Source organism: Lynx rufus, unplaced genomic scaffold (assembly GCF_022079265.1).
Source record: "Lynx rufus isolate CCGP_SWC_20201006 ecotype Redwood Valley unplaced genomic scaffold, mLynRuf1.p SCAF_10, whole genome shotgun sequence".
NCBI classification, from domain to species: Eukaryota; Metazoa; Chordata; class Mammalia; order Carnivora; family Felidae; genus Lynx; species Lynx rufus.
The window spans coordinates 66,432,648-66,445,679 of record NW_025814824.1 but is presented as its reverse complement, the minus strand read 5'-3'; the positions used below and the strand labels follow the sequence as shown (position 1 = coordinate 66,445,679).

The following is a 13,032-nucleotide window of genomic DNA, read 5'->3' as shown; positions in this document are numbered from 1 at the left end:
GGAAGTGGTAGGAGGGGACCGGAGCTGGCCCACAGGAGACCTGGCAGCCAGGCTGGGGCATGCTTTCCTGGCAGGTACTTTCCTCAAGCCAGAGTGGCAGCTGGTCTAACTGGGGCTTTTCTTCTTTTCTTGCACCTCCTACAGTGTGTCTCGCCTGTTCTCAGATGCTCAGCGGCTTCTTTTATACAGTCAGAAAGACACCAGCATGAAGGACATGCACCAAGTTCTAAGGACATTACAGCAGATTGAGAATTACAACTCAAGTAAGCACAAAGCCTTCTGTGTGTTGGTTCATAATTGGAAATTGACCTGCACGGGGGTGAGATGGCAGCCCGGATGGCCTGGCACTTGTTCCTTTTAGCTCTTTCCTGGGGAGCTTTCTTCCTCAGTGGCTGGGCCATAAGACCTCTCTGCAGGAGGTGTTTGAGAAGAAACGAGGCCGACTGTGAATTTGCTGGCCTCCTCCTGGGGACAGAGGAAAAATCCCCAGAGAGGAATGGCATAGGCCCAGCATTAGGACAATTGGGGGGTGCAGGTTGCTGCCAAGTTCATTTTTTTGGGGTTGTGCGTATGGTTGCTGCAAATGGGCACATTTATAGACAGGGAATAATTACATGCGTATAAGAGTGGTTAGAGTTGCAGCTTGGTATGGATAGGTGAAAGTTAAGCCTTTATTTCTAAAAGGGAAATGCAGCTCATCTTCCCCCTGGTCATTCGGTTTAGTCTGATGGGCATTTGAAGTCTGATTTTAAAGAGTGGTCTTTATCTGCGATCTGGTGAGTACCTGGGTAGTTTTTCGCCTGCCACTGAGGAAGTGTCTGAGGAGCAGGTGGTTTGCTGCCTCAGGGATCGGCTGCACGAGTCAGAGTCACGGAGCAGCCTTCCAGGCAGGCAGTGGCCGGCCAAGGGGCTGGGGGGCGGGGTGCGGGGGTAGCGGTCTCCTGAGTGCAGGCAGTCCCGGTATACACAGTCTGTAGACAGTTGCAAAGCAATAATGAAGCCGACCGAGAGTCGGTCTGCTTTCTGTCATCACCCTGTGGTTCTAAACAATGTTGGTCATACGTTATTACTCCCCATCATGGGCCACTTGTTGCCACTGCTCCATCCGAGACAGTACTTTGTACTGAGTTTGGTGTTTTGGGAGGGCTGGGGAGGGTCAGCTTCTGCTGAAAAGCCTCCCAGTTTGTGACCCACTTGGCAAAAGAAGAAATGGTGTAAAGTGCTAGAATTTCAACCAGCTTTGGAGCATTTTCTTGGGAAGACAGAACCGTGCTTTCGCTGGGCAAGAGAAGAGGCAGTGAGCAGTGTGGGAACTGATGACACATGGAGTCGTGTGTGGGTGGCATGGAGCAGGTGTTGCTTCCCCTCAAGAGAGGCGTGGCTGTGCTGAGCCGCCTGGGTCGGCTGCGAGGGGATCCTGGCTGACCACTCTGTGCTGTGTGGCCTGGCCATCCTCTTGCCCTGTAGGCCCCTAACCCTGCACACATGTGTCTGTCCCAGCACCAATCATAGTCACAGCCACCAAAGTCTCAGTCCTTTCTGATCTGGAGGGTCCCTGTCTGGTGGACCAGAGGATAGCTAGGGTTATTTCTCCTGCTACAGAGAGACCGTGTAGGATATATTATTTTGCAGCTTTGTGACTTTGTAAATAAGTCATTTAGGCCCTTTTAGGCCACTCTCCTCCTCTGTAAAATGGGGACAATAGGAGAACTTATCTCGTAGGATTGTTGTGGGGAATAACATGTGATTGCTTGAAAACAGAACCTGGCACATAGAAAACACTTTGTGAATATGAGCTAGCATTATTTTGAAGTGGTGACATCTTGGGCAAACCACTTAAAACCCCTCTGAGCCTTAATTTCTCCAGCTATAAAATAACGGGTAGCTTGCAATGTAAAATGTCAAACCTAACACAGTGTCTGGCACAGTAGTAGATGTGTAATAACTGGGAGCCAGTATTACTCGTAGGTGTCAGTGAGGCATTTCTGAGCACCTGGCCTTCCTCTTATGCCTTTCAATTTCATGGCTGGAGAAACAGACTTACTGATGGGCCTGAGTTGTTAAGCAGAGTTTCAGATCTTAGTGGAAGCTTCATTAGATACAGAACCATTTTTCTTTTTGAGCAGCTGGAGACATGAATTAGGGTGGAGAAGAGAAGACAAACCTATGTCCAAAAAACGTTCTGTGCAAAGCTCTGAAGAGAGAGGGTTTCCTGTGATTTTGATTATATCATGCCAGTGCTTATTACCCATCTCTCCATTCACTGGTCCATTCCTTTTTCTGTGCTGCGGCTACTTAAATTGTTTCCACCTTTCTTTGCCTGTCTTGCATTCCTGACCCGGGCCTCAGAATGGAGGGAAATGCACAGGGATGGCGTTTCTTCCTAGGCGAAATCAGTAACTTTTTGCCAAATTCGAATAGCACTGTAGATTTCAGAGAGAATCCGAGCCTGGGGTATGTCCACGTACATCCTGACCGAGAGCCCTGTGTTTATCTGCACTGAGAGCCCTACTCATAGTATAATGGGCTTAGTTAGCCCTCTTATCCTGCCATTGGTGGGATTGGACAAACCCTTGGTCTGGAGTCTTGCCCTCATCAACCTTCTCTGCTCCACACCTACTTCCTGAATGGGACCTACCTCTCACATGGCAGCTCACTTTGGGTATTGATAGCTCTAATTAGCAGAAAATATTCACTACTCCCACTATACCTTCCAGACAGTGGGGCTAATTCCATTTCCTTTGAAATATTTAAAGACAGCTCTTGTGTTTTTTTTCCCCCCTTTCTTCCTGAAGTCTTTGATTTTTTTTTCTAGGCTAAATGTCCTTCATTCCTCTTCTGGATTGTTTTTTCCTCTCCTATTTCTGCCTCTCCTTTGGTTGTGTTTCAGTGTGTGTATGTCCTCCTTGAAGTTTATCAGAAATCACAGCAGTATTCCAGTGCAGAGTAGAAGGGGATTTTTGCCTCCCCTGTTCTGAGCAACTATATTTCTGTTAATGCAATGTGAGATTGCATTAGACTTTTTGGCATCCACGTCACACTGTTGAGTTCTATTCCATGTGCAATCAACCAAAATTACAGTCTTTTAAATACACAGTATTGCAAATTACTTGTTCTCCATTTCTTAATCATGCTGTTGGTCTTTTGAACCGAGAGGGAAAATAATCTGTCTCTTTTTTATTTTACATTTTTTAATTCCCTATGTCATTTTGTCCTACCCAAACCATTTTAGATTCTGATTTTGCCATGTGTACATTTGCTGCTTCTTACTGTTGCCTGTCATGTAGGAATTTGATAAATAGCTCTCTTTGTTCTCATCCAAGACATTAATAACTATAAACCAAGGCTTGAGGTTTGGATCAGTCCACTGGAGACTAATAGCCCCTTTGGACACTATCGCTCAGGCTCTTACGGATTCACCAGCCTATGGTGTCGTTTGTGCTGGACTCCTGTTTCTGTGATCTAATTGAAGGACTTGTTATTTACTTCAGCTTGTATCTGCTAGATTCATTGAACTATCCACAGATAATTTGTGTTTGTGGGGGTCTCTACTCAGATACTACCTCCTATTCCCATGGTTTCCTGGGCTAGAGAGTGTGATTTTACTTCTACTTATTGGATTAGACCTTAGAGGTCTTTTAGTTCATTTATAGATAAATGGGTTGACTGATTCAATCATTCAGCCAATATTTATTGAACGTAGTATGTACCAACCACTGTTCTAAGTGCTGGGACACAGAGATGTACAAAACAAATATGGCCCCTATTCATATGGAACTTCCAGAAAATAATCTGACTTAGAAGGGGGAGGAACTTTTCCAAGTTTGCATAGCCACCAGAAGGTTAATCTAGGAATGGAACACAGCTAAATGTGTGCTGCTCCATGAAATTCTCTTTCTACAGAATTCTCTTTCTTGTGCTGTTCCAATAATCTTTCAACTGAAAAGGCCTCTAATTTTCAGAATTAAATCATAGACAAGTCTAATTATTCTTGAAACCATCCTAATGAGAAACCCATGTAGGAAGCCTTACAGAGGGTCCCCACCCTGTTTCCTCATCACTGGAACTTGTTGGACATTTTATTATTTTCTTCCTAAACCTATAACCACACAGGGTAAGCAGTGGTTAAATTAATGTTTGGGAGTCCATATGAGGAACATTCATCCTTCCTAAGTCCCTATCATGACTGCAACCCAATGGAAATATAAAAATTGAACAAATTCTCAGGAACTCTAGAAGAAATGACAGATTTATATTCTGTCTCTGTGAGATGCAGACTGGCAAAGATTAGTGTTTCTCTGGATGACTTTTGTGTAGTATCTGAGATTATTTCAATGGCAGACAGATGACAACTTTTAATTTTAACCCATATCAAATTGCAACTTCATGGGGATTATTGCATAGAAGGATGTAAACTAGAGAAAATTAATTTAAAGAATACATAGTTTTATGTGCATATGGTAAAACTTGTGAGAGCAGTTTGTAAATGATGGAAAATTGGAAAATGCTGGTGTAAGAGAAAGAGTTTGGGGCTTTGGATTAAGATTTGTTTGGGGAACAAATTCAGATTCTACCCTTCATTGTCTGTGAATGTTGGGCATATTTAGATTATCTCTGACCCTCCGTTTACCTAGAACATAGAGATTAGTTACCCCAAGGGTCATTGAGCATCAAATCAGATGACATCTGTGGATGGCCAATGGTGGAGGCACAGCACATAGTTGACACACAATAAATCTGATTTGGTTCATTTCCCCTTCTGCTCCTGGCTGACTGTTTGGCTTCACCAATTTGTTCAACCTCTCTGGGCCTCACCTTTCCTTGCCTTGAAATTGGGACTTTGGCAAAACAGCCTGAAAATGTTTCATCTTAGAAACTTGGTCAGTACTTGGATAGGGGGATCACCTGGGAGTACCCAGTGATGTGGACTATTCCCTAGGCTGTAGTTCTTGAGGGCAGGACTGGGCCTTGTTCATGACTCTCCCCCACGTATTAGCACAGTAGCAGACACATGGCAAGCCATCAGTGGACCTTTGGAGAATAAAAGTGAGAGAAAATACCTGCCTTTTCTCCTTCACAGAGTATTTTGAGGGTCAAGTGAGAGTACTTTGAAAAGTGTAAAATCCCAGCACATGTGATTTTCAAGTTGATTCCCTTATGTGAACCCAAGTCAACTGGGCTGTAAATAATAATGACAGAAGTTCTTAAGACAGTTTCGGGTCTCTTTTTTCCACAAGGTTTACCTTCCAGAACTTTACAGGAAGTGCTCCCATGAACCTGGGAGACTGGAAGTAGATTTACTGAGAAGCTAAAGAAGTTTCACTTTCTAGCCCCCTGTCAAGGACTTGGTAGGAGTCTTAGCAATCAAAAACTGTCAAAGTAGGATTTTTAAAAAAATACTATTTTTCATAAAGAGAGTCCCCCCCCCCCCCAAAGTGTGTCAGCTTCAGGCCTCACAAACCTGCATCTGCTCTTGTCAGAGGCTCTTGGGGGGGCAGGAAGAACTGCCACCTTCCTCAACCTCCTCCTTGGTGCCTGCCCTCAGGCTCTGTCACCACTCCAGTCCACCTGCCCCTCTTTGGTGAATCTGGCATGTTCAGATGGGGTGACTAGCACATTGGCCAGAGCCAAGGCCTCCCCAGTGGGGCTGGTGCTACTCAGATCAGGATTGGTCTGGAGAAGATGTTTGCTCTGTTCTGTCTTTACTGCTTATTTCCCTTTGAGCTATTTAAATGCATTGCTTAGACCTACCCACCAGGCTTACTAGCCAGCTTCCTGCTGAACATTTCTGCTCAGGCATCATCTTTGCCCCAATGCCGGAATGTTCTCTATTGACTCTCCTTCATCTTTAGATGGCACCATGAGGCCAGGCTCCTCTTGACTTTGTTCCATATACAGGATCAGGACTTCCTGCTTGGCTGGAAGTTGGGAAATGCACATCCTGGGGCTGAGGTTTCTTGCCCTCCTGAGTGGACCATCCTCACATCCCCTATAAGAAGTTCCCAACTCCTCTATTTTCACAGTTAGCTAGGCTCTTGTCACTGCCATATACCATGGCTTCTCCCTCAGCCTCACCATTGCTCATGCTGCTCCAGGACAATTCCTGTACCTGTGGAGGTACTGTGGAGGTTCTCTCTCTTTATCTGCTATGGCCTGGCCAGATGGACAAGGCTGTGGGTAGGTTCTGTGGTGGCTGGATGCCCCAGTCTCCCCTGCCTAAGGGATTCAGCAACTTCCATCCTTTGCCAAGGTCTTAGCTCTCCAGGTGTCAAGCCCAGTCTCACATTACAGTCACCATAATGCTCTTTAACAGAAAAGCTCAGTAGGTACTCTGTGGGACTTCAGAAGATTATTTTCTGGACCTGCTTCATGAATTAGGCCAGGCCAGTAGGTGGGACAGTTGAGAGATGGCTTTCAAGCTATATGTAGGGCTGGCAAGTTACACATTTCTGTGGATGCCATGTACACCAGAGTCCATGTGAGTGGTACTCCTCTGAGAAGTATGCTCCCTGAAGTTGGGTAGAGCCTACATGGCTCTTTCTATGGCCTGGGGTACCATCTCAGCATCTCCCAGCGCAGGCCTCCTGTGGCCCCCGATTCAGAGACTTCTGCAATGCCTTCTGTCTAGAATGTAGAGCCCTCTGAAGCTTATGAAAACTTTTCCAGGAAAGGACAAGGAAGAACTTTGGGCATTTTGTCACTGGGCTGGAGATGTCCCTTTGGAGGACATGCCGCATCATTGAGATCAAGGGTTGGAAAGAGGAGGGGGGCGGTCAGGGCAGCAATGCATGCATCCCAACATCTTGACTTGTGTCTTTAGCTTCTCCATCCCTTCAGCTAGATTTTTGTATGTCAGTGGCATGGCTATTATTTTCTGTATATTCATGGTACAGATCTGGTTTGTTGGACTTTCTCGTGTGTCTCTATAAGACTTTTGTAAGTCCTGAGGGTTATGCTGGATTTTACTTAAGGAAAAGGGCCATAACTTTCTGACTGTTGGATTTACTGGTAATGCTGAGAACTCACTATGTGGACCTTTGATTCTGCTTTGATCTTTGAAAGTCAAGAAGACATGATCCCCCAGAGGGCAGGGCGGACTTTGGTCACATGGCAAGGTAGTTGGCTGTTGCAGGGAGTTGAGGAAGAAGATATAAAATCATCATTTTATAAAAACCCGCTGGGCAGTATAATTTAGCACTAAGAGAACACTGGGCAGCCAGGCTGACTTGGTCTCCAAATCCTGGCTCTTCTGATTATCTGCTCTGTGACCTTGGATAATCCCATAACAGCTCTGGCTCAGTTTCCTCAAAATGGAGATACGAATCAGCTAATACGGGTAAAGCATTCAGTGCAGTGCTTGGCACCTACGAGTCACCAGGCTTAGACTTTAGTTCACTGCATTTTCACAGCCATCATGTGAGATTAGGAATTTTGTTCCTCGTTATATGCAAGAAGGAGCTGAGGTTCAGAGAGGCTAAGTAACTTACGCAAAGAAGCATATCTGGCAAGGGGAGGAAAGGGGCTGGAACTTCAGTCGTTCATACTCTGCTACTACTGCATCCTAAAGAGAGCAGCCCAGGGGAGCCAGAAACTTTCCCAAGGTCACAGGATATTGAGCATGGATGGGCCTGGATCAACAAGGAGACAAGAGGGCTTCTGAGAGAAGTGTCAGACTTCCTCCACTTCCCGGCTTCATGGGGAACAGGCATGGGTGGAATGTTCCCCAAGGCCCATCTACAAAGAACATCCCGTGACTCACCGTCATTTCTCCTTCCCTGCCTGAACCATTTGGACAGCCACTGAAGTTGAGGCTGCAGCCCCAAACTTTGCTTTCTGTCCCTTTGTGCGCCCCACTCCCCCACCCCCGTGAGTCATGTTGTTGGGACATCTGATGACATATGTTGACACATATGTCATCAGACTGGAAATTCCTTGAAATCTTTGCATGATTGCAATTCACGTTCTGCATGCACTTGTCAAAAGTCCTGATCTGGGGCCTTGGGTTTCATATTTTGAAATCTTTCCAATCTAACACAAGAACGTTTTCCCAGAGCTGTCATGGCCAGGCTGTGTCCCAGAGCCCTGGGCGCTAGTTTCCATCCAGGGTAGCGGCCTGGCCCCAGCAAGGCTGTAATCAGGTGGATACAGTGCTGTACTGCTATGTTGAAATATTACGTGAACTAAATCGAATCAAAGGTCAGCTTTACCAGACAAGAATAGAAAACACAATTACGCTCAATTACAGGACATCGTGTACCCCGTAACGTCAGCCTGCCTTTAAAAAGTTGGATTGTTAGCATCAAGAACAGTATTTCATGTGTCTTGCTTTTCCAGTATATGATTTATTTACCCCGTGGGAGGCAGGTAGCAATTGGGGAGTCCAACGTGCTTCTAGTTAAAAGCTTTCTATTTCTTGCCTTCTCATCACTGTTGTGTTGAGGCACAAAAGGCAATCTTGGAGTGGCACCTTGTCCACCAGATGAAGTTGCACCAAGTCATGATGCCATTTTACATTTTAATAAATTGTTACATTCAAGGCTTACAGTGGCATTAGCGGATTGGTTTTATCATCTCCATTTTATTAACGAGGCAACTGGGGCTCAAAAGGGATAGGTCTGTTGCCTAAGATCACAGAAGAAAGCTGCAAATTGAATCTGGGTCTGTTTGACCCCAAGGCTTAGCATCTTTCCACCGTACCATGCTGCCATGTTGCCTTATTCCAATACCAGGAAGCATGGGTGGCATCATCATCTTTTGATGCCAAAAATGTAGTGAAGTGATTTTAAAGAGTAAAGTGATTCATTGTAATTCCCCATAAAGTAGAAAGAGCCAAAGCTTTTAAGCCAGAGTTGATTGAATTCAGATTTACCACTTCTTTGCTTTGTGATCCTGAGCAGGATCTCAAGGGTCACAAGGGGGCTATTTCCACATTTGATAAACAGGAATACTACATTTCTTGTAAGCTTTATTTAGGGATTCTAGAAAATAACACATACATTGTATCTGATGCTTGGTAAACGCTAATTGCCTTCCTCTGCCTAGAAATCACTACTTTGTCCCTTAATATATTTTATTCATTTTAAAAATAAGGGAAAACTAAGGTATTTACACTATCATATAACAGTTATTCCTTAGTTTATGCATTATATTAACAATTATTCCTTAGTTCAGCTCTGGGAAGGAATCCCTTCTCCGACTCTGTCTCCTCATCTTCCTTTCCTTTCCTGTGTCCCTAGGCCTCTCGGGGTCCTGTGGCCAATTCTGATCCCATACCACGTGGTGTTAGGAGTGTCTGGTCGCATTTTCAGTTGGAGACTGGCCATCAGTGAGGACTTAATGCCTCAAACTCTTTTCTTTCTTCCCAGCTCTTTTTCTCTCCACCCTTCCTATTTGGTTCAGTCTTTCCTGTTTCTGGACTCTGGGCTTCCTCATACTTTTGGCTTCTTTCCTTCTCATTGTTCTTTGCCTTTTCTGGGCACCTTCTTCCACCTTCCCACCTCCTTGGCCTTCACAAAGCATTCTACATGCAGAGTGCTTTCAGCTAATTTCTTGCTTTGTCTAATACTGGCTGCTGGTCTCTTCCTCGCTTTCTCTTCACGTGAAGAGTTCATGTCGGCCAATGTTACCTCCTCGGTTACCTTTCATTTCACATTACCTTCATTTCCTGCTGGGCTTCCAAAGCCAGCCTACTGTGCCCACTGCCTCACTGCATCAGGAGTGCTCCTGGCCAGTGTTAACACATCACCCTTTCCCCCGGGGGCCACAGTCTCTACTAGTTATTTTTCTTTTTTAATGTTTATGTATTTTTGAGAGAGAGAGAGAGAGAGAGGCAGGCAAAGGATCCAAAGTGGGCTCTTTGCGGATGGCAGAGAGCCCGATGTGCGATTCGAACTCCCAAACTGTGAGATCATGGCTTGAGCTAAGTCAGATGCTCAACTGACCGAGCCACCCAGGTGTCCCTCTACTGGTTCCTTGGGGACCTGGTTACCATTCAGGTTCTTATCAGCTGACATCAGTCCTCATTTCAGGGACTGCCAACAGCCCACCCTGCCTGCTTCTCAGGAAGACATGGGTGTGCCGCTGCCTTAGTAGAGGTCTCTCTCCACCCCCTGGTTTCAGTGATGACTGACTGTGGAGTTGCAGAGAGGGCTGGAGGCTCACAAGTCTGCTCATCTGATCCTTTCTCCCTCCCCTCTTGGAAGGCAAGGACAGGGACCATGTCTTTATATAGCATCTCTTTTGTTACAGGCTCCTGCCTTCAAGAGGCACTGAGAAATACTGTTCCTTTGAACCACAGCACTAGTGTTTTGGGTTCAGTAGCCATTTAGTAGTTTGTTGAACTAATGCAAGTTAACCCTACGTGTAAAATACTTTAAGGAATATGTGGTTCCTAAACTTAGAGCACTCCCACTGGTCTCAGGAGAAGACTCTGGCTTCCCCAGTACTTGCCTCAAAGGGTTCAGGGAGCATAACCCTAAATATTCTGGTTTCTCTTGGGACCCCTTCACATAATTGTTGTCCATGACTTTATTGGCATTTATTTTGAACTTGTTTAAAATAACCCAGACTCCTTGTAAAGGTAAACTTCTGTTTATAGAACAGTGGAGGCTCAGAGAGCTTAAGTAACCTCTCCAAGGCCACATGACTGGAAAATTCTGAAACTGAGGTTTGAACCAGGTTGGCCAGACTCTAGAACCTGAAACTCTTTGGATACATCTTGGTATCCCCTCAGCAAGCCCTCACTGTAAGGAGGAAAACTTTTCCTGGGTTGGGAACCCCAGGCCCAGATGCATGGCAGAGAGGTTCTGAAGCTATATATATAAAAACACACACATAACACCCCAAGCTCCCGACGTCCTCTCACCTGCCCTAAGGGATCACCTAGGCAGCGGCCAGTCACCGTGCCTTGCTTCGCTGTCCAGAGCCCCAAAATTCCCAGAGAAGCTCTGGTCTTCCCAGAGAAGGAGGGTCCAGCCATCTCTAGGATGCAGGCAGTAGCAATCCTTGGAGAAGTAGAGACCTAACATCAGGAAAACAAAACAAAACCCTAACAACAAAAAGCACCGGAGTGTGCTTGTTACCAGCCCTTTTGTAGCAAAGAAATTTTCTCAAGGTTTTGTTTATATGGCTGGACAAGCTTCCCACTAGTTAGAATTTGACCTGGTCCCCTCCAGCCCATTGCCCATTTGACAGGGTGAGGGCTGGAGACCCTCCTGGGGTCCTTTTAAGAAGAGTATCTGAGCTTTGGATGCTGACGGATCTCTTTGTGGACTTCTTTTTTTCATTTGCCTCCTCCACCCACTTCTCAAGCAGCTGATTGCTGTGGTTCCTTTTCATGTTGAACAAAAGAGACTACAGGGATCTTGAAACTTGAGCTGGGGACTGGAGGGTACTGACCGAGAGTAACCCCAGCCGGCTCTGCTGAAGGCTTCCCTCCTCCGCCTTCCTGCCCGCCCCGCCTTCCTTGCCCTTCCCGGTCCTCAGCTGCTCTCAGTCAGCCCGGAGAGAAGCAGAAGAAACACATAGTGTCATGAAAGCATCTTGCCGTGTGCGGGGCCTCTCCCCTGGCTGCCATGGAAGTGTTTCCTAAGCTTGGTCAGCGAGGCCTGGCCCAGAGGATTGGCAAGAAACTGAGGATTCTGTTCTGTTCTTCCTCAGCCTACAAACACACACTTCACTTGTTTTGTTCTTTAGACTCCAAACTCCTGAATTGGGTTTTTTGTCTTTGTTTTTGTTTTTGTTTCTTCTTTCTTTTGCCCTGCCTTTTTGCATCTAAAGCAAAGCTCTTGGGAAATGGACAGGCCACTGTTTGCTCCTTCAGGCACAACCAAGGGGGCTGAGTTCAGTGGATGGAGTATTTCAGTTCATATTGGAGGCATTGCAGTAGGAAAGTTCTCCTGGCCTCCGGCTGGGTAGTGACTCTTGGTCTTCTCTGTGGGCAGCAGAGGCTCATGCTGAATTTAGTGACCAGTCTAGCTCTGTGATGACTGTGTTCTGTGACAGCATGTACACCCTCTTAGTTATCTAACTCTTTTCCTCTGAAAGAGTACTTTCACATTCTTGATCTCTGTTTTCGTGACAACCTGTGAATGTTATTAGCTCCATTTTATATCTAAGGAAACTGAGGCCCGCCCAGAGAGATTAAGAAAAGGGGAAAAGTGAAGTTCATGGCTGCACACTGAGGAGAGAGCAAAGCTGGGACTTGAATTCAGATCTTCTGGTGCCTCCCCTGTACTGGGCACTGCTGTGCTTTGAAACAGCAAAGTCCTGGCTCTCAAGGCTCTGGCTCTATTCTTCTGGCAAGAAAGATGGGTGCCCAGACAACTGTAGCTCGGTCTGAGTGCTGCTTGAGGGAAACACAGGAGGCCAACAGAGCACAGAGGACAGCTACCTAATCCAGCTTGAGGTGGGAAAGTCAGGGCAGGCTTCCTGGAGGAGATGACTCATGGGCCAAGTCATAAAAAAAAGGGTAGGGGTTAGCTAGGACAAGGGGAAGAAGGACTGTTTCATACATCTGACTTTCTCCATATTCTTGGCTTCTCCACTCATTTTCTTGCCAACTACAGAATGGAAAAAACTGAGACCAGAGGTACAAAGCCACCTCACTCCTGTCTCCCACTACATGCCTTCCTCCCCTCTCTCCCATTCTACTCCCCAAATCTTAGGTTTTGAGAAATCTCCTCTGTGTTTATCTGCTTGTCGATTTATTTATTCATTGAAAAACATTTATTTAGAACCTATAAGTACATAGCACTATGGCTACAGGGTGTCCTGGCCCCTGCCATGATAAGAGATCTCACTTGCCACAACCTCAAAAGAGATTTTTGGCCCTCTGTCGTTTTCCAGAATTTGGCTTCAGCCACACTCTTCCCCGATGCCTCAAGCACTTGCAGACAAGTCTCATCTTGGTCAAACACTTGCATGAACTGCCTTCCTCTGGCTTTCTCATTTCTCCTTCTGCTTCATTGACATGTCTCTTCATCTCCCTTATCAGCCTTGAAAATTTCTTGAGGGCAAGGACCGTGTCCTTAC

General features: G+C 45.9%; 1 protein-coding gene across 3 annotated transcripts in view; it reads left to right on the top strand.

Moving 5' to 3' along the window:
* ABCA1 (ATP binding cassette subfamily A member 1) overlaps positions 1-13,032 on the top strand; it is a 135,461-nt gene that overhangs the window by 35,433 nt on the left and 86,996 nt on the right. For all 3 annotated transcript variants that reach the window (XR_006959960.1, XM_047067351.1, XM_047067358.1), the window contains exon 5: positions 145-263. Coding sequence is in view for 2 of the 3 variants with exons in the window: in XM_047067351.1 (XP_046923307.1) it covers positions 145-263 (119 nt within the window). In the remaining variant the exon portion in view is untranslated. The remainder of the gene's footprint in view (positions 1-144; positions 264-13,032) is intronic.